We start from the raw sequence: 26,401 nt of genomic DNA on the forward strand, positions 1-26,401 counted from the left end.
TAAAGACATTCAGTTGCTAAAAATGTGAAAAGTATTCCTCAGTTCTGCTTGTGAACAGTGTTCCAGCTATAAGAGTACTCATCCCCAAGGCCATAGGTCCTGCTCCGCTGCAGCTTCAGCGGGTCACTTGTCCTCACCTGTTTTGGGAATGGGCAGGAAGTATAAACCTACCTGGCATTGGGATAGGCAGCATTACAGTGCTATTGGCTTCAGCATCACTATCTTTAGATTTTAGTGTTTTGTCTTCTGTCATTGTGTATTTAGAAAATGAAGTTAAAATACCTATTCAATTTGGAATTGTCTTGTTTCTAAAATTGTGTATGCTTGGAGCTTTAACAAGTTAGAGAGTATGTCCATTCAATTAATTGAGCTGCAGATTGCATTTTAAAAAAATTGTACCATCTTTTCTCCTGGCGATTTACAGATAATGTATTTCAAAGATTTCTTGTTTTTAACCATCCACGTGGTAGTTCATTGGGAAAAATAGTAATGCAACTTGGCAGAAAATTCCAAAGAAAAGCTGCTCTAAAGGCTCTAATCCACCTAGATTTGAATGAGGGTAGTTTATCATCTTTACAGACAGCATTGACTTTGGTACATCCCAATATGTGAGCCATATTAGGGTAAGGAGATAAGGAAAACAAGATAAAAGATCTAGTTTGCTTAATTATTAATATTTATAATAAAAACGTTTGAGGAAATGGTCAAAGAAATCCAGAAATTAAAAGGATCTTGGTTAGTGTTTCATGGTGAAAGAAAGGAAATAACAGTATCTGTTTCTGCTTGAACCTAAATTTGGGAAGTTTGCTTTCAGATTGCTGTTTGGTAATTTTCATTACTAAAATGCCAAGTCTGCTTTCTCTGTATGAGAAGTGGATTTCCTAAATGATTACAAATGACAAGCAAAAGTAGAACTAGATACATGTAAAATTGAGTGCTTTGGATGATGACCCTGCATCCTTTGATTTTGGTGAACTTTGTATACCTAATCCTCTAAGAATCTAATTCTGAAGTAACAGAAAACAAGCAGCCTGACATGACACATTCAAAAGCCATAGCCTTTCTCATGTAGCCCCTTCCTCCTTTTTTCTGCTTGCTTGTTTATTTTATTTTATTTCTTTGCTGTTTTGCTGCAGGCGAATGATTCTGATCTTGTTCTTCTGGCCAGCCTCCCTCTGTCTCTCCTTGACTCTGGCTTGTGCTGGTGGATATCCTTTTCCTGCCGCAGCAGCATGCTCATGTGATTCTCACTGCAGGATGATGAGGCCTGTTTGCTTTCTTACTAGCTTCCTTTCACAGGAGGAGTGATTTTAACTTTACCTAAATTTAACAGTGTCTTGGTAAGTGGAGACTTAGGCATTTCGAATTTTCTTTCGATCTTTTTATTCCTTGGCTTTTAAAAAACATTTTTGAATTATTAAACAATACCAGGATTTTTAACCTAGAAAACGAGTTTTAGTGAAGAATTTTAAAAAGTATTGGTCTTGATATGTTTCAGGAATAAAGTGTATTTGCATTTTTAAAGTTCTGATAGTAGCCCTAATTGGTGAGGTTGTGTTACCTTAAAAATTGATTTTCTTTTATAACTTACTGGTCATTTACAAAGATGGAAAAGCAGTATTGATAAAGTAGCTTTAGTACTGAAGTGAAGTTTCTGATTAATGATGTATTTAGGATTTTAAAAACTTGCCACTTCCATTGTTTTGTTCAACTCTGTTATTTTCAGTGTTTGGTTCATAAGCAAAGCTTGTTGGTCTGCTCCAGAGGAAGGAATTCTCATTTAAGAGCAGAGCAATCTGTCTTGAATTCTAGCTTCTCTGTTGAGGAGTCAGTGGAAAAGTCCCTTTTTGTTTCTTCATACTTGACAATGTTGAACTTTACCTGAGCCCCATGCTCCTGGAAAACAGCCAAAGTTAAGAAAACCCCCCATCATTTGTGTGGCAGGAAAAGGCTTACTGCAAACAACCCCTTTCCCATAGGACTAAGGTAAGACTGGAGGACCCCTTGTTTACCTATGACAAGGCCAGGCACAGACCCTCCAATTTCCCATTCTTTGCCTCATGAATATTAGCTGAACCCTTTATACTCACTGATCAATCTGGACAAAATACTTATTGGACCAGACTTTCAGCATTCTCTCTCCTTGCCCCAGGCCCTAAATTCTGACCCACCGTCAGCCTGAGCCAGCACAGAGCCTTCGTTAAGGGCCCCTCCTGAGAGTCTGCCTGATCAGTGTGTCTGGTCACGCCACCCACTCCCCACACCTGCTTCTTTCTAGCCTTGCCTACTCCTCTCTATAAAAGAAAAGCTTTTTTTTGCCTGACCTTTGAGACTCTTGCAGATCTTATAGTTGTAGTATTCTCTCTATTGCAGTAGTCCTCCCCCATTGTAGTAATCTTTCACATAAAGTCTCTCCTTACCTGAGTCCAGATTTATTTGACATATTTCAGTTTTTTAATTTATAAAATGTAATTGATAGATGACCTAAGTTCTTAATTATGATCAGAGCATAAAATGAGAATAGACTAAAATGAATAAAATAAGAAAGAAACAGCCAGAAAGAGCCCAAGCCAAATGGCATGTCATAATGTGATCTGTCAAGAGTGTCTGGTCGGGGACGGGGGGCGGGGGACTCAGATTTTGGTGTGTGCGCTGCTGTATCCTGTGTTGCAGCCGTGTGGTATTGGAGGAGCACGTCTTAGGTCTTCTTGTTTGTGTTTTTTTCCTTTAAGTTTGTTTATATAGTTTAGACAGTGGTAACTTATAAGACAAAAATCTGTGCTAAAGTCAGTATCAGATTATACAGTATGGGCTAAGATAACATTTTCTGTGTATTTATCAGCTTCAAATTTTAGGAACTGTATTTAGCAGTACTGACTTTAAAAATGTAGAAGATTCTTTTTTAAATGTATTTATTACTATTGGAAATGTTTTTCCTTAATTCTTTTCACATTTTTATAAGTTTGGCACAAACCATGAAGACTCTAAGACTAAGAAAGAACACAGTGAAATTTTCATTATACAGGCACTTTACAAATACTCTGATCTTTGCTGTGCTGGGTAAGCTATTTAATTTTTCATATTATAATAAATTATCTTAGTATTGTATATTCCTTCAAAGGTGACTTTGTATGTGTGTTTCAGCTTCTGTAGTGTTTATGGTATGGACAACTAAGACATTTAGAATTGCAAAATGCCAATCAGTAAGTATAATCTTCCTATTTAAACAGTTGTCATTTTTAATTATAGTATTTTATTTTGTGGAATTTTGAAGAATTTAGTTTATGCTTATAAATAGAAGTAATTTTAGTGGAGATTTTCTATTTACTTTGAACTATTTTTTTATAGAATTATAAAAATGTTTGCCTCCTTGAAATGAATTTGAAAAAATTCCTCCTACATCTCCTTTTCCTATTCTGCCCTTTTCTCAACTTCTTTTTATATATTTTGAGAAAGAATTTTCTTCCTGTATAGTTTAAAGTAACAGGAAGTCTTTTTTTTTTTTTCCTGCACATCTTGAAATTGAGTGGTTTTGTATCTAAATGGAACTGGAAACCCTAAGTGTGGCATCCTAGGATGGTATCCTCAGTACAGACATTCAGATGTTCTCCGTGGGTCTTCTAGTTGAAAGAAGGTATATTTCGTAGACTTAGAATATAAAAGGCCTTCTTTTGGGGTTTTTTTTTTTTTTTTTGAGGTTTGGAGATAGTCTTTAATTCTATATAAATGATCACAAAGAGCCCTTTGAAGATCCTGAGTTTCTGTTGCCTTAGAGGTAATTTAATGAGAAGAGGCTGAACCTTCTGAAATTTGTTTTTTCTCCTTTCCTTACCTTGAAGTTTTTTTCCACTTCAAGTTCTAAGTATATGTTTTGGATTTTTTGTTTTGTTAATCTTTCTGTTAACCCTAACATTTTAGGAAGCGAAATGTCTATAACGTTAAACAGCCCTTTAGAAACATTTTGAACAATATAGGTTTCTTGAAAAAATATATACTTGTTTATTTGGAAGACTTATCCGTTGGAAAAATTTCATTAGTACTTGTCATTGTACACTATTTGAATGGGAAACCTGTACATATATCAGAAAATTAACTTTTTGTGTTTGAATCGTCCTTATTTTAGGATTGGATGGAACGCTGGGTTGAAGATGCATTTTGGAGCTTCCTCTTTTCACTTATCCTTATTGTAATAATGTTTTTGTGGAGGCCGTCAGCAAATAATCAGAGGCACGTAACCTAGGAAAATTCAAGGTGGCAAGCATTTGTTAATTCACCTTCTATAGTGTCAAAAACACATTGATGGCAACTGTGGGGACGTAGTCCTTGCTTTTAAGAAGCATACAGTCGAGTAGGGAGACAAGTAGAACAGATGCAAGACAGTGAAAAAAGAGGTGTATAAACTCGCCCACGGGAAGATGGAGGAGGGATGAGGAGGCCTACGTGAAACGGCAGCGTTTATGTTATACCTTGAGGAAAGGAGTAGGACAGTGAAACACTGAGCTGGGAAAGAATGTGAATGTACATTTTCTGGCGTGGTGGGAAAGACGGTATACTTTGGAAGTCAGCAAGGCATACAGATTGGTTAATACTGCATACTTATGTTGGAGGGAAATAAAGCTGGAAAGGAAGGGCAGGACTGACATGGTAAAAGGCCATGTCAAATTCAGGAAGTAAGCTGAAAATTGAATAACTTTAAGCATGCTAGTAAAACTACTCCTTGTTTTTGATATAGATATGCCTTCATGCCCTTAATAGATGATTCTGATGATGAAATTGAAGAATTCATGGTAACATCTGAAAATTTAAGTGAGTAATATATTTTCTTTTTAAGTGGCAGTTGCACATATTGTAACAGACATATTGTACTTTTAGCTGTGATACAAGGTTATATACATTGTTTTTTTCTATAAAATATTTTCAAAACTTTATCTTCAGCAACCTCTATTATAATAGACAGTAATAAAAAGAAAAGTAAATGATGAAATTTTCAGGACTCTTAATGTAGTTTGAACTTCTGTTACTTATTTGAGCTTTTGCTACTCATTTGTTCTTAAAGTATTAAAGTAGGTGCACTGTTTTTCACAGGAATGTTTTGGTATACACTGTCCTTAGCTCCTAAATAATAATTATCTTCTTAATGATGATGACTTAGTTTCTTTGAGTTGCCTCTTCTTGCTTTTTTAAAAGTATACATGCCAATAATTTCTGGTTATGCCCAGAGCATTTCTAATTATGGTTTTAGTGCTATTTTCATTCTTTTTATTAATTTCTACATAACATTTTATCATTTTACTAATTTTATCATAATATCCTAATTAAGCATTTGTTATGGCAACATCAATAAGTAAGATGTTGAGGATAATTTTATCTTTGTTTCATTTTGCCTTCTCTTATTTTGGTTTCTCTCATTAGTAAGTAACATTCTTTTTCACAATTTTTTTTGGTTCTCTAATTATGTAAAATACTGTGAAAGTTTTATAGTCTACTCAGTCAGCAAAAATTGCAACATAATCAATGTGTCTTCAGAGTCCCCACCTCCTTTTACCTCTTCTCATCTTACTCGCACCTACAACTAATTCTTTTCATGTTTTTTTCTGACTCTTCTATTAAGAAAAGAAACCTGAAAAACTTATTCACAGCTAAGATTTTAAAATTCAATGTTGTGAGGTTCTGGCTTCCAGTAATGATGGGGTCAGTTGTATTGGACTGATCTTCCTGCTAATAGCCAGTATAAACACTGGACAGCATATTGGAAAAAAGAAAACTATGTGAAAACACTGGAGAGCAACAACAAAAAAGTAGGCAGAAACTGGAGAGTATTTGACAGTTGAAAGAAGGGAACTACGCCTGTCTTAAGTTCCGTGCTTACAGAGCCTTTGGCCTGAGTGCATTCTCAGTCGACATGACAGTGCAGTGGCTGGGACTCGAGATAGTGCAGCTTTGCCGAGGTAAGGAGTCAGAGGGTAGAGTTCGGGGCTGCAGGAATGCCTGGAAATGGAGGGGGAAAATTCAGGAAGGAGAGAGTCACAAAAGGGAAACTCCAAAATATATATAAAGTCTCTCACATCTTAGCTGATGTCTGAGCTGGACATGTCCAAAGTGAGATTTCCAAGAAGCCAAGGGGAAAACAGTAGTCATTAGGCTAAAAAGCAGGACAACGATTTAGCAGCTGCCTATGTAGAGTTTGAAATTCAAGTCTCAGCAAGTTAAAAGAGCATAGGTAAACATCTTGGGCTTTCCATGGAAACTCCAGAAGGGCTACTTCTTAGAAGCGAAGACCACATTCTAGGACCACTGGGATTCATCGTAGAATGAAAGCTAAGCTGAAACAAAGGCACTCTAATAAAATCTAAAAGCAAGCCTCTGCAAGATCAAAGTGATCCAGCCATAATTTAAATGCCTATCAGAACAAAATGTAGTTCTCCTCAGAGGAAGAGAATCCAGAGTCTATGTGATACTATCTTCATCGTCCATTACACAATAATAAATGACTAGACATAGAAAGAAACTGGCAACTATGAGCCATAGTTAATGGAAAAATCAGTCAGTAGAAATCTAGAGGTGACCCAAATGTTATAACAAGTAAAAATGATTTTAAAAATAATGATTATTAATATGTTAAAGAATCTCCAGGAAAAGATTGGTAAAGATAAGGAAAATTTCAGGAGAGATATGGAAACTATTAAAAAATGTATAGAAATACAGAAACTGAAAAACAGAATATGTGAAATAAATTCATTGGATCAGATTAATAGTAGATAAGTAGATTGGATACAACATAATAAAAGTGAGTATTTGGAGACAAATCAAAAAGAAGTTTTACAAACTGAAAGCTAGAAATAAAAGATTGGAAACAAAGTAAATATAACTTCAGTTACCTGTGGGATAATATTAAACAATCTAATATATGCATAATTGAGCTCCAGAAGAAGAGGGAATGGGAAGTAAGAAAATATTTGCAAAAATATTGTCTAAACAATTTCCAAAATCAATCAAGAACACCAACCCACAGATCAAAGAATCTCAGTGAATCCAAAACAGAAATACAAAGCAAAGCACACTTAGACTTCATAGTCAAGCTCCTAAAACCCAAAGACAAAGAAAGATTTTTAAAAGAAGCCAGAGAAAGAAGATACATTAGACTTAGGAGACCAATGACAGCAGACTTTCAGAAGCAGTGGAGTTCTGAAGATAATGTAATGACATTTTTAAAGTATTGAAATAAAAAAAACTTGTCAACCTGGACTTCTGTGTCCAGCAAAAATATTTCTCAAAAATGAAGGTGAAATAAAGAGATTTTTAGGTAGATGAAAACTCCGAGGATTGGTCATTAGCAGACCTGGACTAGGAAAATGCTAACAGAAATTCTTTAGACTAAAGAGAAATGCTATCAGTTTGAAATTCAGCTATAAAGGAAGCTGAAGGAAGAGCACTGAAAATGGTACATACATGGGTAAATATAAAAGACTATTTTATCTTTTTTTTTGACTCTTTTAAACATCAGTTGATATTTCATTGCCAAAATAGTAAAGATGTATTGTGGGATGTATAAAATATATGGAGATAAAATACATAATTATAGCAGAAAGGACAGGAGAGGGTGAAATGAAGTCAATACTATATTACAGTTCTTACATTATATTCAGAGTAGATTAAGATCAGTTAACAAACATATTGGAATCCTTGGAGCATGCAATTAAAAAATATAAAGAGATGTATAATAGCTAAAAAGCTAATAGAGAAGATAGAATGGAATATTAAAACATATTCTGTTAATCCAAAAAAAGAGAGGAGAGGAACGACAGAGGAAACCAATATAAAACAAATAGCAGGCCGGGCGCAGTGGCTCACGCCTGTAATCCTAGGTCTCTGGGAGGCCAAGGCGGGCGGATTGTTTGAGCTCAGGAGTTCGAAACCAGCCTGAGCAAGAGCGAGACCCCGTCTCTACTAAAAACAGAAAGAAATTAATTGGACAACTAAAAATATATAGAAAAAATTAGCCGGGCATGGTGGCACATGCCTGTAGTCCCAGCTACTCAGGAGGCTGAGGCAGGAGGATCGCTTGAGCCCAGGAGTTTGAGGTTGCTGTGAGCTAGAATGACGCCACGGCACTCTAGCCTAGGCAACACAGTGAGACTCTGTCTCAAAAAAAAAAAAAAAATAGCAATATGCTAGACTTAAACCTAACTATTTTAATAATTATATTAAATGCAAGTTGACTGAATATTCAAGTTAATAAGCATATTGTCAGACTATTAAAAAAGAGTGAAACTCAACTACAGAATGTCTACAAGAGATGCTTTAAAAATGGCACATAGATTAGAAGTAAAGGATGAGAAAAGACATACCATGAAAACACTAACATAAGAAAGCTAGTGTGGCTATGTTAATACCTGACAACATAAACTTCAAGACAGAGCACTACATCCATAGGCAACAGGATTCAAAAAAAAAAGTACTAGTGATTTAAAAAGATTCATTTCTTAGTGATCAGAGGGTGAATGTATCAAGAAGCCATAATGACCCTTAATGTGTATTTATCTAATAACAGTTCTGTCAAATTTCACTTCATGTATTTTAAAGCTCTAAAGAGATACAGACAAATCCACAGTCATAGGTCACTATTTTAACACTCCTTTTTCAGTGATAAATAAAGTTAGACATATCAGTAATGATATACAAGAGTTGAACAAAACTGTCAACCTAGTTGACCTGTTCAAATTCACATTGAACAAGATACGCCATATGTATGGCCATAAAAATGTCTCCATGTATTTTGAAAGGTTGTAACAGTATAATAGAGTATGTTCTGTGATCACAGTGGAATTAAGTTAGGCCGTAATAACAATGGGTATCTCTAAAATGATCAAAAATTTGCAAGTCAGCAATACTTTTCTAAATAACTCATGGATTGAAGAAATTACAAAGGATATTAGAAAGCATTTTATACTAAATGATAAAAACATAATGTTTCAAATTTTGTGGTGCTGAAGCAGTCCTTAGGGGAAAATTTAGAGCTTTAAATGTCTGTATTACCAAGGAAAAAAAAGAAAGAAAGAAGAAAGAAACATGTAAATCAGTGATCTATGCATCAACTTTAAGAGCTAGAAAAAGCAGGACAAATTAAATCTAGAGTAATTAAAAGGAAAGAAATTATAATGTTAAGCACCTCCATCAATGAAACAGAAAACAGGAAAATAGAGAAAATCATCCAAGCTCAAAGTAATTACTTTGAAAAGGTTAGTAAAAATGGATTTGCTAGTCTAAACTAGAAATAAAGACAAATGACATTTGACCCTGGAATAACACGGGGTTGGGGTGAATATATATTTTGTATGATATATGTATTATGTACTGTGTTCTTACAGTAATATAAGCTCGAGAAAAAATGCTAGGAAGAAAATCCCAAGGAAAAGAAAATATACTTACTGTTCATTAAGTGGAAGTGGATCATCATAAAGGTCTTCATCCTCGTCATCTTTACGTTGAGTAGGCTGAGGAGGAGGTAGAGGGAGGGGTTAGTCTTACTGTCTCAGAGGTGGCAGAGGGAGAAGTGGAGAAAGTGGAAGGGGAGGCGGGAGAGGCGGGCATACTCGGTATAACTTTTATTGAAAAAAATGTGCATATAAATGGACCATAACAATTCAAACCCGTGTTATTCAAGGGTCAGCTGTAATATAGTAAGGCAAATTTCTAATGTTGGAAATAATAGGACATCACTACATTAAAAAAAAGGTAAAGGAATATTATGAACAACTTTTTGGTAGTAAATTGGGCAATATGGATAAAGTGGACAAATTCCTTGAAAAATATACCTAAGAATACTACCCTAATCTTAAGTGTAACACTAGGCCAATAAGTCTGAGTAGCTTAATTATCTATTAAAGAAATTGGGTTTGTAATTTAAAATCTTCCCAAAGTACCAGGCCCAAATGGCTTCAGTAATGAATTCTTTCAAATATTTAAGAAATAAATATTCTAATTTTACATAAAACCTTTAGAATTTAGAGGAGGTGGGAATGCTTCCCAAGTCATATTTATAAGGCCAGCACAACTTAAATGCCAAAACCTAACAGACACATTAAAGAAAAAATTACAGACCAATTTATCTTTAATGAGTGGAGACAGAAAAATCCTTTAAAAATATATTAGTGAATAAAATCTAGCAAAATATGGAAAAACAATCATAATCAAGTAGAGTTTATCCCAGGGTTGCAAGGCTGTTTTAACATTTTGAAAATCACTCAGTGTAATTCATCATATTAAAAGAATAAAGAAGAAAAATGAGATAGGTATCTCAGTAGATTCAAATTTAAAAAAAAACCCAGCCAACTAATTCTACAGTGGTATTAAAAAACTCTACAGCTAAAATCCCACTTAATGGTGAAATATCGAATGATTTCTTCCCAAGATTATGGACAAAGTGGAAGGACATCTACCCACTGCTTTGATTCAGCATTGTATGAGAGGCCCTAGCCAGTTCAGGGAGGCAAAACAAACAAGCAAAACCCCAAAGACTGTGAAAGCCAGAAAGTATGGAAAGGAAGAAGTAAAACTGTTTTTATTTGCAGACAACAAAATTATGTATAGAAAATCCTAAGGAGTCTACAAAAAAAAAAAAAGGAAAAGTATAGTATGACTAATAAGTGACTATAAAAAAGTCATAGGATATAGGTCTAATATATAGAAATTGGTTTTTTATATGTTAACTGTAAATTATTGAAAAATGAAATTTAAAATGTTTGCCATACTTTCAATAAAATAGGAATAAATTTAATGAACAAATCTTCTGCAATGAAGATTACAAAACCATGCAAAGAAAAATTTTAGAATAAGTAAATATAGAGAGATAACATATTTATGTATTAAAACTTTCAATATTGTTAATATATCAGCTCCCCAAACTGATAAGTAGATTCGATGCAATCCCATTCATAACTCATACCCAAAAAGAAAATACAATGGTTATGTTGTTTCTGAAATGTATACGGAAAAGCAAAAGACCTAAAAGAGCCTAAACATTCTTGTAGTTACAACACAGATGAACCATGGCAACATTATGGTGAGTGGACGAAGCCAATGAGAAACAATCACATATTGTATGATTTCGTTTATATGAACAGTCCAGCATAGACAAGTTCATAGAGACAGAAAGTAGATGAGTGGTTGTCAGAAGCTAGAGAAAGGGGAGAGTAGGAAATGACTGCTAGTAGGTATGAGGTTTCCTTGTGGGGTGATAAAAATTTTCTGAAATTAGATACTGATGATGATTGTCCAACTCTGTGAATATCCTAAAATCTACTGAATTGTACACTTGAAAAGGATTTGTTTTGTGATATGTGAATTATATCTCAATAAAATAAAATTAGTGGATTTACACTGATTTCAAGGCATAATGATTTTAAGTTACAGCAGTCAAGACAGTGTGGTATCGGCATAAGGTTAGAGAAATAACATCAATGTAGCAAAATAGAGTCCAGAAATAAACCCGCACATACATGGTCAGTCAATTTTTGACAGAGGCACCAAGACCTTATATGAAGAAAAGATAGTTTTCAGCAAATGATGCTGGAACAACTGGGTAAACACGTAGAAAAAAAAGTCACCTGGACTCCTACACATCTCACAATAATTAATTCAAGATGGATCACAGACCTACATGTACAAGCTTAAACTGTACTTTTTCTAGAAGAAAATGGGAAAATATTTTCTTGACTTTGGATGAGTAATTTCTTAGGTTGGACACAAAATGCAGTAACCATTAAATTAAAAAATCAGTAGATTTCATCAAAATTAAATCTATACTGATGAAGAGAAATTTAAGAAAATAAAAAGGCTAGCCACAGCATCAGATAAAATATTCTCAACAGACATACCTGACAAAGGACTTAGGTCCAGAATGTGAATGGAATTCCTATAAGTCAATAAAAGATAACCCACATTGTAAAAAAATGAACAGAAGACTTTATAGACACTTCACCAAAGAAAGCATAGGGATGGCCTGTAAGCATATTAAAACGTGCTCAATGTAACTGGTCATGAAGGAAACGCAAATTAAGACCATAATGAGATCACCACCACACATGCGCTAGAAGGGTTAAAATTTAAAAGACTGATAGCATGAAATGTTGGATAGGATGTGAAACAGCTGGGTCTCTTCATACACAACTGGAAGGAATGTAAAGTAGTAAGACCTCTTTAGAAAACAGTTTGACAGTTTCTTAAAAAGCTAAATGTACACCTACCATACAATCCAACCATCCCACTCCAGGATTTTTACCCTGAAGAAATGAAGCAGATGTCCACAGACCTAATGTTTATAGCAGCTTTATTCTTAATAGTCCAAAACTGGGAGTAATAGACATGTCCACCAACAGGTGAAAAGATAAATTGTGGTATAGCTATTTACCAAAATACTTTTCAGTAATACATAGTAACCAAGACTCTACAACACAAATAAATCTCAAAAATTTTATGTTGCATTCCAAAAGTATATGGAATCTATATATTATGGTTCTATAAATGAAGTTCTAGAACAGGCAAAGCAAACTATAATGATTATCTAAATCAGAACAGTGGTGGCTTCTGGTAGGTTTGGGATTGACTGGAAAAGGAATTTAAAGAACCTTCTGTGATGATGGAAATGTTAACTGTTTTGATTGGGGTGGTAGTTACACAAATGTATATATTTGTCACTTAAAATTTGTATATACTTATGTATAAGTATTATTTTTAAAAATCAGTGTATTGTCTCTCTAAGAGAAATGTTGGGATTTTAAATGCCTCATAGAAACATTTTTAGATTGAGCAACCTCATTTTGGTTTATTACTATATCAACTTACGCTGTAATTATCCTAGATTATGGAGAAGCAGTATTTATAAATTAGTGTAATAACAAAAGTGACGACATCCTGGGCATAATTGTGTGTCAGGCACTTTATGTGTGCTAACTTGTTTAATGCTCACCAGAACTCTATGATATATACACTATTATTATCCCCATTTTATAGTTAGAAACACTAAGTGGAAAGTTAATCACTTTGCCCAAGATTCCAAGTGAGGCACTACCGTTCCAGAACGCAAGCTCTTAACCTTTGCTTCACTGAAGCTGCCAACATACAGAAGAACCTGGGTCGAATATGAAGAAAATGTTTTTCTTCCTTATCTTATTTATACCATAAACACATTTCAACAATTTATACATCAAGGAAGTAAAAGCATACCCAAAGATATGTTTTATTCTTGAGGATGATATTATGAATCCTGAAGATTTTTAAACTTTAAAATGTTTTGAAACTAAAGAAATATGTATGTGTGTATGTTTGTTCAAACTCCCCTAAAACTAGCATTCGAACTGGCAACTTGAAAACCTGGTTGTTCTGACAAACAGCTGTCAAAATCTGTTAACATTTTCCATACCTTATTCCTACGTTTCCAAATGGTAGAGCCACACCCTGCCCGAAGTTTCTACTATTAACTCTTCCTTAGAAATAAAGAATATAATATTTTTCTTATTGGGTTATTAAATGTGGTTATTAAATTTCTAAAGGGAAATATTATTTTATAATTTTATATATATATGAATGTCTAATGTTTCTCATTATAGCTGAAGGAATAAAATTAAGAGTCTCAAAATCGGTTTCCAATGGAACAGCTAAACCTACTTCTGATAACTTTGTGAGTATAGTGTGTATTTAGTAGAATCTTAGTCTTTAATACTTTAGAAATCTATATGAGTGTCATATTCATTGACTGTCAGGAGGACAGTTTTTAACTAAGGTATTTTTGTCATAAAAATAACTGTTACTGAGTAGTGACAGTAGTTAAGTCCCATTACTGTAGTATCTTTGTTATAGATTCTCACTTAACTGCTGATCTTAGACTAGCAGTGTGAATGTCTTCCAGGGACTTGTTAGAAATGGAGAACCTCGGCCTGCATCTGAGTCTGCTTTGAAAGATTCTGTAGGTGATTCATAAGCTCATTAAAGATTGAGAAGGTTTGTTATAATAAAAGCTTGTGTTAACTTTTCAGCATATTAAAGTGATTTTGAAAACATTTTATTCTATTTTATTTTTTTTTAGAGACAGGGTCTTACTCTGTCACCCAGGCTGGAGTGCAGTGGCACGATCATCGCTCACTGCAGCCTCCAACTCCTGGGTTCAAGCCATCCTCCTGCCTCAGCCTCCTGAGTAGCTGGGACTACAGGCACGAGTCAGCATGCACATCTAATTTTTCTTATTTTTTATAGAGATGAGGTCTCACTGTTTTGCCCAGGCTGGTTTCTAACTCCTGGGCTCAAGTGATCCTCCTGCCTCAGCCTCCCAAAGTGCTGGGATGGCAGGTGTGAGCCACTGCACCCAACCCTTGAAGCGATTTTAAATATCTGTTGGGAAGAGGACTTTATGTGTTACCTATGCAGTTATCAAAATTAACAGATACTTTTTTGAATCATGGAATCTTGAATAAAGTGATGAAATACTGGGCAGAGATGAGTTTAAAAATATTTTATGCATATTATTTATGTATAAAAGTGATAATTATGAAGAAAATAGAAATGTCTATCATACAGTTTTATACTTTGCTTTCCTATAATTATATATGCTATGATTATATTAAATACTATGTAAAAATTTAGGTATGCATATGTAAGTGCTACCAGGACAGATGGTATATGAGAACATTTTTATCTGTTGGATTGGGTAAATTGTCTAATTTTTATTTTTGGTAATGTAATAATTCTTTAAAATGTGTTCTTTGAGTATTTTTATGGTAATTTAACTAAACTTTAAAAAAATTATAACAATTTAATTATCTGGTGTTAGAGCTATTACACTTTCAGCTTGTTAGGTATTTTCCTCTTATTTTACAGATGTAGCTCAGTTTATTTTAAAGCTCAGTATTTACAAGCATGTCAGGGGAATACTTTTTCATGTCTTTAAAGTAAATGCAATCAGCTCTTGATCAGAAATTGGAAATCTTATCTCTCATTGATTTACTTCCACCTCAGACCCACTCAGAGAATTGGGTTCATATTAACACTGACTCAGTTGCTTTGTTTCTCTCTAGATAAGCAAAATGTAATTAATACTAGAACCAGAAACCATTCCATTTAGCCAGGTAGACAACAAAGAAAATTTTTTATTTATTTTACATTATAAACCAAAATATCACTCTACCTTTTATTTTTCTTTCTCCCACTGAGACAACTGTTATCAGGTTTTCTGTTAGAAATAGATAAGATTGTAGATAGATACCCCAACTGGTCCACTTCCCTTTTCTTGTCTGCTAAAGGAAGATAAGTGTAAATACGAGTGATATAAATAAATAGGCTTTTCTAAAGTTAGAGTATTTGTACCATCATCTGTTTCTGTTGAAAAGTTATAAACTCATGATATAAAAACTTGAACAAATTAGGGGAAAGTAAAAAAAATCAAATTAATATTCTTGCTGTTTTCTGTTGTATAAATCAACTCTTTGTGTTGTTACTGTGGTTTCTCAGGGCAAAAAATAACACCTATGGATCTAACTAAAACCAACAGAAAGTGCAAAAGTCTGAAATCCAATTTCTGTTTGCCTGTTTAAAAAAACGTTGGCATAATCTCCGTGTGGCATAAGTGCCAGCTTCTTAGGATATATGTAGAAACTAAAAGAATGTCACGTATTTAAATTTAAATACTTAAATTTTACATACATTCTATTGAAACATTCTGCTTTCAGGTGATACTAAGCAAATACTAAATATAAACATTTGTGTCTACAGGATGAAGATTTGAAGTGGGTGGAAGAAAATATTCCCTCTTCATTCACAGATGTGTAAGTGTCCTCTGTTAAAGTTTAAGTCTAAATTTTAGGCTATAGTTTTAAAAGGATAGTTTTGTCATGTGCTTTTCAAACCTCACACTTCCATGTTTTTTTTTTGTTTGTTTGTTTGTTTGTTTGTTTGTTTTGAGACAGAGTCTCGCTTTGTTGCCCGGGCTAGAGTGAGTGCCGTGGCGTCAGCCTAGCTCACAGCAACCTCAAACTCCTGGGCTCAAGCAATCCTTCTGGCTCAGCCTCCCGAGTAGCTGGGACTATAGGCATGCGCCACCATGCCCGGCTAATTTTTTCTATATATTTTTAGCTGTCCAATTAATTTCTTTCTATTTTTTTGGTAGAGACGGGGGTCTCGCTCTTGCTCAGGCTGGTCTCGAACTCCTGAGCTCAAACAATCCGCCCACCTCGGCCTCCCAGAGTGCTAGGATTACAGGCGTGAGCCACCGCGTCCAGCCACACTTCCATGTTTTTGTAGGCCTCCATCACCAGTGAATGACTGACTAACTTCTATGGAACTACCAACAGACAAAAACAAAGTCCTGGCTTAGACTCTCTTTCTCCTTCCTTTTTCACTGTACAACAACTGTTTTGATACTAGTCGCCTATAACCAACTCTAGCCTTTCCTGATCTGTAGTTATCAGGACCATTTTATTTTGTTTTAGTTTTCTATTATGAAGAACTTCAAACACATGTAAAACTTTTTTTTTAGAACACATGTAACCACAGTACATGGGTATTGTAGGGGAAGCTTTTGTTTAAAAATTTTTTTTTTATTTTTAATTATGGGTACATAATAGTTGTATATAGGGTACATGTGATATTTTGATACAGACATCAATATGAATTAATCAAATCAGGATAATTGGGGTATCCATTACCTCAGGCATTTATCATTTCTTTGTGTTAGGAACATTCCAATTTCATTCTTTTAGTTGTTTTAAAGTATACTCTAACTTATTGTTGATTATAGTCAGTTTATTGCATTATCAAATATTATTCTAACTATATTTTTGCATCTGTTAACCATCCCCACTTTATCTACCCCTCCCTGCTACCCTTCCCAGTCTGTTGTAACCATCACTCTACTCTCTGTCCCCATGAGATTAACTGTTTTTCATATTTAGCTCCCACTTATAAGTGAAAACATGAGAGATTTGTCTTTTTTTTTAATTTCAAAATATTAAGGGAGTACAAATGTTATTGTTACATGGGTACCTTTTATAATGCTTAAGTTGGGGCTTTTAGTGTGCCATCACCTGAATAGGTAGGTTTTTACCTTTCCCCTCCTCTCTCCCTCTCCCTTTCCTAATTTCCAATGACCTTTGCATTTCTTTGTGCTTGTGTATGCCCATCAATTAGCCCCCCAGTTATTAGAGAGCACATGTGGTATTTGTTTTTCCATTCCTGAGATATTTCACTTAGGATAATGGTCTCCAGTTCCATCCGAGTAGCTTCAAATGACGTTATTTCATTCCTTTTTATGGCTGAGTAGTACTCCATGGCATACATATACCACATTTTCTTTATCCACTCATAAATTGGAGAACACTTAAGTGGATTCCACATCTTTGTCATTGTGAATTGTACTGTGATAAACATTTGAATGCAGGGGTCTTTTTAATAAAATGACTTCTTTTCCTTTGGGTAGGTACCCAGTAGTGAGATTGCTGGGTCGAATAGTAGGTCTACCTCTATTTCTTTGGGAATCTCCATACTGTTTTTCTTAAAGGTTGTGCTAATCTGCAATCCCACCAACAGTGTATGAGTGTTCCTTTCTCTCTGCATCCTTGCCAGCATCCATTGCTTTTTGACTTTTTAATAAAGGACATTCTGACAGGGGTAAGGTGACATCTCATTGTAGTTTTAATTTGCATTTCCCTGATGATTAGTAATGTTGAGCACTTTTTCATATGTTGATCATTTGTCTATCTTCTTTTGGAAAACTTCTCATGTCTTTTGCCCACTTTTTAATGGGATTGTTGGTTTTTTGTCGCACTGATTTGTTTGAGTTCTTTGTAGATTCTGGATATAAGCGCTTTACTGGATGCATAGTTTACAAATATTTTCTCCCATTGTTTAGGTTGACTTTTTACTGTTGATTATTTTCCTTTGCTATGCAGAAGCCTTTTAATTTAATCAAGTCCCATTTATTTATTTTTGTTGTTGCTGTAATTACCTTTGGGGTCTTAGTCATAAATTCTTTGCCTAGTCTGATGCCTAGTGGAGTTTTTCCTACATTTTATACCTTCAGAAGATTTCTTATTGTTCATTAATAGCCTTTTATATCAGATTGAAAAACTCCTTGTAGCATTTCTTGTAGAACAGGTCTGGTGTTGATGAAATCCTTCGGCTTTGTTTGTCTGGGAAGTCTTTATTTCTCCTTCATGTTTGATGGATATTTTTGCAGAATATAATGTACTAGGGTTAAGGTTTTTTTCTTTTAGCACTTTGAATATGTCATGCTACTCTCTCCTGGCCTGTAAGGTTTCCACTGAGAAATCTGCTGCCAGACATATTGGAGCTCCTTTATATGTTATTTTTTTCTTTTTTTTCTTGCTACCCTTAGGACCTTTTAAACCTTTTTCTTTTTTTTTTTTAACTTTCTACCCCAGTCTCTTTCTCTGCCTCCTCTTTAAGGTCAATTACTATTAGATTTGCCTTTTTGAGGCCATTTTCCAGATTCTGTAATGTGTGCTTTGTTCTTTTTTTTTTTTTTTTTTTCTCTTTGGACTTTATATTTTCAAATAGCCTGTTTTCAAGCTCATTCTTTCTTCTGCTTGGTCATTTCTGCTGTTGAGAGACTCTCTGATTCATTTCTCAGTTTGTCAATTGAATTCTTAAGCTCCAGAATTTCTTTTTAAATCTCTTTGTTAAATTTCTCTGATAGGCTTCTCAGTTCCTTCTCGGTGTTGTCTTGAAGTTCACTGAACTTCTTCAGGACAGCTATTTTGAATTCTTTGTCTGAAAGGTCACATATCTCCATTGTTCCAGGATTAGTCACTGATACTTTATTTAGTTTGTTCAGTGAGATCATGTTTTCCTGGGTGTTCTTGATGCTTGTAGATGTTCACCAATGTCTGGCCATTGAAGAGTTAGTATTTATTTTAATCTTTGGAGTCTGGGCTTGTTTGAACCTGTCCTTCTTGAGAAGGCTTTCCAGGTATTCAAAGGGAATTGAGTGTTATGATCTTTGGTTCCACCTTTTTTGAAAAACATTTTTTTCCTGGGAATAGAATTCTTGGTTGACAATTTTTTCTTTCAATACTTCAAAGATTGTCACTTGAATGTTTTCTGGCTTTCATGTTTTCAAAAAGAAGTCTGCTTTAGTTCTTATCTTTGTTCCTCCATGTGTTATGTGAGTTTTGTTTTGTGTGAGTTTTATTTTTATTTTTTTGGCTACCTTGAAGATTTTCTGTTTAGTTTTCATCACTATGAATACGATGATTCTAGGGGTGTGGTGTAGACATATATTTTTATTTTTCTAGGCTATATACTTAGAAGTAGAATTGCTGTATTGCAACTCTATGTTTAACATTTTGAGGAAGTGTCAAGCTGTTTTCCAAAGCAGCTACACTATTTTACAATATTAGGGTTCTAATTTCTTTAGATTTCTTACCAACACTTGTTATTGTCCACCTTTTTTATCTTAGCTCTCTTTGTGACTGTAAAGTGTTATGTCATTGTGCTTTTGAGCAACTGGAATTTGAACTGTCTTGTTGGGAGACTAGTGTTATTTAACTAAAGTGTGATAACTAAAGTTTATGCATATTAGGTCCATGCAAAGTAAGAACTGCCTATACATTGTGAAACTAATGATACACTATTATACATTTTTTTAACAGAAAAGGAAGATTTACCTGTGTGTTTACTATTTCTTCTTTCCTTCTGTATATCTGAGCTAAGACCTTCCTCCTATAGGTCTTTCTTTAGTATTTCTTATAGTGTAGATCTGCTAGCAACAAATTACTTCAATTTTATTTTTACGAAAATGTATTTATTTTGCCTTCCTTTTTAAAGCATAGTTTTGCTGGATATAAAAATCTTGATTGACTTTTGTATGAGCACTTCCAACATGTCTTTCCAATATCTTATGGCTTTTATTGTTCTTGAGAAAAAATCAGTCATTGCCTTGTTATTCTCATGTATGTAATTGTGTCATTTATCTTTTGCTGCTTTTCTGATTTTTCCTTTATATTTAGCTTTCTGCAGTGTGTCTATGATGTGCCTGAGTGTGGTTTTTCCTTTTGTTTATTCTCCTTGGGATTTGTTGAGCTTCTCAGATCCATATCCCTTGATCATTTTCCAGTGCCTTCAGCTACTTATTTTTGATATTTTTGTCCAGGTTTTATAAATGTTTTTGTGGAAGGAATCATCTGACTTCTTCTCTCTACCTTTATCCTGCTGTCTTCTATTTCAATCACTTTGTTATGATCTTTTTTACTTCTTTCTTTATATCATTTTCGTTCTCTTAGTTGTTTTCCTGCCACATATCAAATTTTCATTTGAATTTATTCTCCCTTGGGTACCTTGTAATTTTTACATTCCTCACTGGGACAACTTTTGTCTTTTCTTTAATTGTTTCTGAGTTCGATAGACTCTTTGAATTTCTTTTGCTTTGTTGTTATCCACTTCTGTCCTGGTTTTTAAATTTCTCATTGTAGAATGTTTTTAATATTGCCAAATGTTCTTTTTAAGTGATTTTATTTACTTTGGAGCATTGTATTATAGCTATAGCTTTATTCTACTGTAAAATGTTTTGATTTTCATTTTTCTTTTTTTTTTCCTCCACCATTGTATGGAATTGATTACTTGTTTTTCCCTATCCTAGGCATTTTTTGATGAGGATTCCTAGTTCGAGTACCTTCTTCCATCAGTTTGCATGAATTGTAGTTTCTTTTTTGGATGAGATTGATGAGATAAAGGGGTATGGAGAAGGGACGGTCGATGTTGTTTTGTTTTTCTTTTATTTCTGCAGGATTCTTAATTTTCCCTTTTTACTTCCTTCTTTTCATTTGTTACACTACCACATCTCCAAAGATTATTCCTCTTCTACGTATAAGATTCTCCCCTGAAAACAGTGATTGTTCAAGGCTGCTACTTTTGTTCCTGCTCATTTTAAGTCCCTTCCCTGTATTGAATACTGTGAACTACCAAATCACCAACCTTTCTTTTTTCAGTCATTTGCCATTTAGTGTTGGACTTTTTTGCAGGGGTTGATTTTTGTCCATGCTTTTTCTGAATCCTCCTACACTCTACTATTTTTCACACAGTCTCTCAACCCTCTCTTGCCCCACTCTGTACCCAGAGCATGCAGTGGCAGCAAGAAAACTGTTGGAATTTGATGTTTATTTCTCTACTTACATGTAATTTCAAGTTTGTGGTGTTTTTCTGGTAATGCTGAAGGCATGGGTCTTATGTGGTTTTGTTTGCAGTCCTTAGTAATTTTATGGTTTTTTGAGCAAGGATATGTGGAGAGATTCAGATCAAGTGGCCACCATTATTTTCCAGATTTGGAAACTCATAACTAAGTATTTTAGAAGGAAATCATTTAAGCAGACTCACCCCCTACTGTGCCACCACTTCTTGGTGGAAAGCAATAAGGCTCCTGGCTGGTTCTCTTTGTATGTGAGAAAGTCATCATTCTGTACTCTTTCTTTCTGTAAATAGAAATATCTGGTTATAAAAATTTATTTAAAATATAGAAGATTAAAATGTCTTATTTGATGTTTTCATGAACCATTTATATGAAATGAGTAGAGTTGTATAATCCAAGATAGTTTCCAGAATTTTAGGTTCTTGGGAACCCTCGTATGTTCACTTCTGAAGACTTTAACATAAGAAATTTAGCACAATGCTATCCACAATTGATGTACAAGTTAAGTAGCAAATTTAGTATTTAGTCTTCATATACAGAGAAAAACCTTCTTCATACTTCTATGAAAATGGAACAAAAACTTTGTAAGACTTAGGACAATTTAAACAGATCATGAATAACCATCTGATACAGTGTATTATGAGATATTTATATGCTATTCACTGAATTTCCTCATCTCTGATAAGCCAGGTTAGCGTAGCTCACCAGCTCACCTCCCTCTTCAATGCCCTGAATAGGTGTTCATAAGGTTTAAATGGTCATTAACCTCACAGTAGGAACCATTGTTGTTATGGCTAGTGCTTTTGTCTAACCAAGGTGCCAAGCACCTAGCAGACTACTTCTGGGCCTCTAAGGTTCATCTTTCCCCTAATGTAGTCTTCTTCCCCAGATTTTCCTTGATAGTATCATTCCACAATAAGCCTTGACGACTTTCTCACATCTAGTCTCACAGCTCTCTTTCTTCTGCTTTCACCATAGATTGTGCTGTAATAGCATCCTCTGGAGTTGTGCATTTCTGTGACTTTCATGTTGTAACTTTGGCACATGGACTTTTCCTTCAGGCTCTCTCCCTCAAAGCTCTATTGCACACTGAGGCTAGATTAAGCTTACTGAACACTTATCTTTTCTTTTTATCTATATTATCTTTCCTGAGCAAGGTTATGTTGTGTCTTTCTCTCTTTTTTCTTTCTTTCTCTAAGTACCCTTCGTTGGTAGACATCCACGCAGTGGTGATAATGATACAACAGTTAGGCAAATACTTGATTCTATAAGTACCACTTTTCATAATGTGTTTACTCATCCCTCTTAAGTTCTCACAAAAGCACATGATGTGTGGGTTTTCTAATTAGATGGTAGGTCACCACTCAGATACTTGTCCAGCTATTCAAAGTAAAAATAGCAGGGGATTAAAAAATAAATAAGTAGTTAGATGTCAGTTGTGTTTGGAATTACTCATTTGTATGTTTTTAGTCATTGATATTCGTCCAACATCTTAGTCTTTAGGATTGCTGATCTTGCTGTTTTTGTTGTTTTCATTTTGAAGTTAAGATTTGTGAAATATTTCAGTTAACTTTTAACTGAGCATTTTTTGAAGCAACATACATTCTGGAACATGCACACATCCTAAGTATATGGCTCAGTAAAATTTTTTTAATGAGCACGTTTGTATAATCAGCCCCAGATCAGAAAGTAGAATATTTCTAGTACCCTAAAAACTCCATTTCCCTTCTAAATCAGCAGCTCACTTTCCCAGAGGTCCTGCTGTCCTGACATCTATAACTGTAGATTACTTGTGTGAGTTTTTAAAATTTTATCCCTTAATAGATTATCCATTTGCTTTTCTGTATTATATTCCATTGTATGAATACACTACAATTTACCCATTTGGGTTATTTTGAGTTTAGAGTTATTGAGAACACTACTACTATGAAAATTCTTTTCCACGTCAGTGAGCCTAGGTGCTCCCTTCTCCCAGCTGTCTGTCTCCGAGGGGGAGAATTTGTAGGTTATAGAGCACGCCTATATTCGGTTTTTGTGGGAATGCTGGCATTACTTTTAATAACATTGTCACTCCCCCACCCTCCGTTTTATTTCAGAGCTCTTCCAGTGTTAGTGGATTCAGATGAGGTAAAATACATTTTTGCTTGTTTCCTTGGAGCTATTTTCACAAAATAGAGATGTATTTCAGAAAGAGATTCCGAAAGTTACTTTTTAAAATGATTATAAATTGAGCAGACAGAAAGGTACTATGAATTGATTCGTGGGTAAAGTTTGAAGGATTTATGGGAAAAGTTCTTGTTTCAAACAAGAGCAAGATCAATGCTTATTGGTATGAAAGAAGGGAGGGATTATTTTGATTTGCTAAGATCTTGTATATAGATAAGAGTTTAGAAGATTTTAAGATAGTTTCTTTAAATTAATCTCTGATACTTGTAGATGTTTCACTGGAGTATTAAATAAAGTTTCTATCTCATTTTCATTTACTTACTAAGCAGGAAATTTGAATAGAGGATATGGATTTAGGAAAGTTTTTTGGGGAAAAATTAGTTATGGATTCTGGACATTGAAGCATGACCCAAGGCAGGAAGAAGTCTGAAGTATAAGAATTAAAGGATGGATGCATGGAACATTAACTTATATAAAGGAACAGTAGAGAGAAATTTGTGGTAGTTAAGTAGTAATTTATGTGGTGGCTGTAGAACATGAGAGGAGGAGCCAGAAATCTATTTGTTGAAAGATCAGGGAAATGATATTGGCATCAGTGTGTTGATTTGACCGCAGCAGGATGGGAGTCTTTGAGAATGCCTTACTACAAAACAGTTAAATTTTAAAATGTATAACTCCACAGAAAGATGTACTGTAGAATTACTTTTAAAGGGGTGTTTAAGGTATTTATTTAGTAAATAATTCATTTATAATTTCAAAAATGCATTAATTCAGTTAAGTGAGGCAGATCCCTCGATGAGCTATGCCTAAGCAATCTGTTTGTGATCCATTCCTGCTCTCCCTGGAGATTCTGAACTTGACATGTTTTCTAGCTAGCAGGAAGTTAGAAGTTTTCTGAACTTCTAAGCAGATAATTGTGCATTATTAAAGGGTACAGATTATGTGGTTTTTATTTTCTATATCTGGTATTTCAATGTCTATCATGGAATATATTTTAGTTCCCCAAAATGGTGGCTGTTGAAAAGATTAAATTGCAACTATTGAAAGATCAGGACATTTTTGTTAGGGTTTTGGAAGCAGCATTAACATTTTGACACCTATCTTCTATTTTTTTTCCTTCTTCAGGAAATCATGACCAGATCTGACATGGCTGAAAAAATGTTCTCTTCAGAAAAGATAATGTGATTGGAACCCATGTAAATGAAACCTAGTTAACCATGAAGGACTGTCCTTCTTCAAGACTGAAAGAGGGCTTTGTTTTGATATAGCATAATGTTTTTATTGTATTATTTTGGAAATCTGTATGTTAAAATGAATTCAGGTGATAGGAGGGTTCCGTAACCCTTTTATAGCTGACTCTTGAATGTCAGTTTAATGTTCATTAAATTTCCTGGAACTGGAAATAATCTGAGAGAAGTATGATAAAGGTATCTGCACGAACACCTCTTGGCTGATGGGTGGCAGTCGTGTGGATTTTGGTTCCCTCTCCTTTCTTAAAAAATTTTTGTAACACGTTGACTGCCACACTAGAAAAAGTTTTTCTCTTTGGGGCCACGGTGTTTTATTATGAAAATAGAGTAAAAACTTCAAAACAAAACGATCCTTTCTAATTTAATGAAAAATTTGTTATTTTTTATTGTTTCCTGTGCGTGAGTTATGTGCAACTTGAAAAATTGTTCTGGCGGCTTCCAAAGTGAAGAGACATGTGAGTTACATACGCTTCACGAGGCCCCAGGCTCAAAACTAGCGTTAAATACAACTCACATGGCAGTTAATATGTTAAATAAACACTCCTGCTATTCTTTCCACTCACCTTGAGGTAGATAATGTGATTCTTCTGAAGTGTAGTATATCAATGTCTCCATGTCTTGAGTTTACTAGATGCAATAATAATTTTCTTTGACTTTTACGTGGAAGTGATTTCATAGTAAGTAAAAACTTGGTTAACATTGGAACATAGGCATGTCTATATGTTTAATTTTGTCTTTTTTTTGTCTGCACAAAGCCCTTGCTTGTAAGTATCACCGTGCACATCAAATCATGGAGTTGGGTCTTCTCTGAGCTCAGGGGATCACAGTGCACAGAGAGAAGTCTTGAGGGTCACCTCCAAAGGTTTGCTCTGCCATTGCTCCCTCACTCAGGCCGTGTGTACACATGCTGCTGCTGACTCTGCCAGGGCAGGTGATGGACACCTGGCCACATGGCTCCCTAGATCACTTCCTGCCTAGCAAGCTGGAAGACCTTGGGTGAACTAGAACTGTACCTTTTACATCATCTTGGCATATTCCGTTTCATAATAAAAACATATGTTTAATTGCAAGGTACCTCACTGTTAATCTTGTAATTAATTTCTTAACCTTCAACCATGTTTTATACCTTATTCTGTTACATTACACATTTGTAATGTGTAATTTGAAATCTTTTGATTTAATGTCTTTTTTAAAAATGTGGAATGTTCTAAACTTGAAAGGCAATTGAATGTAGTATGATGAAAATGTTAATGTTTTGCTGCTTTCATGACCAAAGATGCAGGGCTAGTGGATAGTTAGAATAGTAATTAAAGGCCTGGCGTGGTGGCTCACACCTATAATCCTAGCACTCCGGGAGGCCCAGCCGGGAGGATTGCTTGAGTTTAGGAGTTTGAGACCAGCCTGAGCAAAAGCGAGACCCCGTCTCTACAAAATAAATAGAAAAAAAAAATTAACTGGGTATGGCAGTGCGCATCTGTACTGGGGAGGCTGAGGCAAGAGAATTGCTTGAGCCCAGGAATTTGAGGTTGAAGTGAGCTACTATGACGCCACGGCACTCTAGCTGGGGCAACAGAGTAAGACTCTTGTCTCCAAAAGAAAAGCAAGAATAGTAATTAAAGTTAGAGTCTTGTATGTCTTTTCTTTGGAGGAGTTCTAACCTATGAATTGAGAATGACTTCAGAGAATTTTGATTAGGAAAACATTAACCAATACAAACAAAACCTCTAATTTTTTTCACCATGAAGCCACAAAGGAAAATTTTCTTTTTCTTTCAAAAGTCAACCTTCTGAATTTA

At 34.7% G+C, this 26,401-nt stretch overlaps 1 protein-coding gene across 1 annotated transcript in view; it reads left to right on the forward strand.

Annotated features, from left to right (window-relative positions):
- The window catches only part of TMEM87B (transmembrane protein 87B), a 57,619-nt gene extending 32,745 nt beyond the window's left edge, over positions 1–24,874 (forward strand). Inside the window, exons 10-17 of the mRNA XM_012656760.1 lie at positions 2,952–3,060; positions 3,145–3,203; positions 4,124–4,227; positions 4,733–4,806; positions 13,608–13,678; positions 15,763–15,815; positions 23,287–23,317; positions 24,482–24,874. Of these exons, the coding sequence (XP_012512214.1) occupies positions 2,952–3,060; positions 3,145–3,203; positions 4,124–4,227; positions 4,733–4,806; positions 13,608–13,678; positions 15,763–15,815; positions 23,287–23,317; positions 24,482–24,541 (561 nt within the window). The 3' untranslated portion in view covers positions 24,542–24,874. The remainder of the gene's footprint in view (positions 1–2,951; positions 3,061–3,144; positions 3,204–4,123; positions 4,228–4,732; positions 4,807–13,607; positions 13,679–15,762; positions 15,816–23,286; positions 23,318–24,481) is intronic.
- Positions 24,875–26,401: the final 1,527 nt, after the last annotated feature.

The sequence above is a fragment of the Propithecus coquereli genome, unplaced genomic scaffold, assembly GCF_000956105.1.
Source record: "Propithecus coquereli isolate 6110/MARCELLA unplaced genomic scaffold, Pcoq_1.0 Scaffold519, whole genome shotgun sequence".
NCBI lineage: Eukaryota > Metazoa > Chordata > Mammalia > Primates > Indriidae > Propithecus > Propithecus coquereli.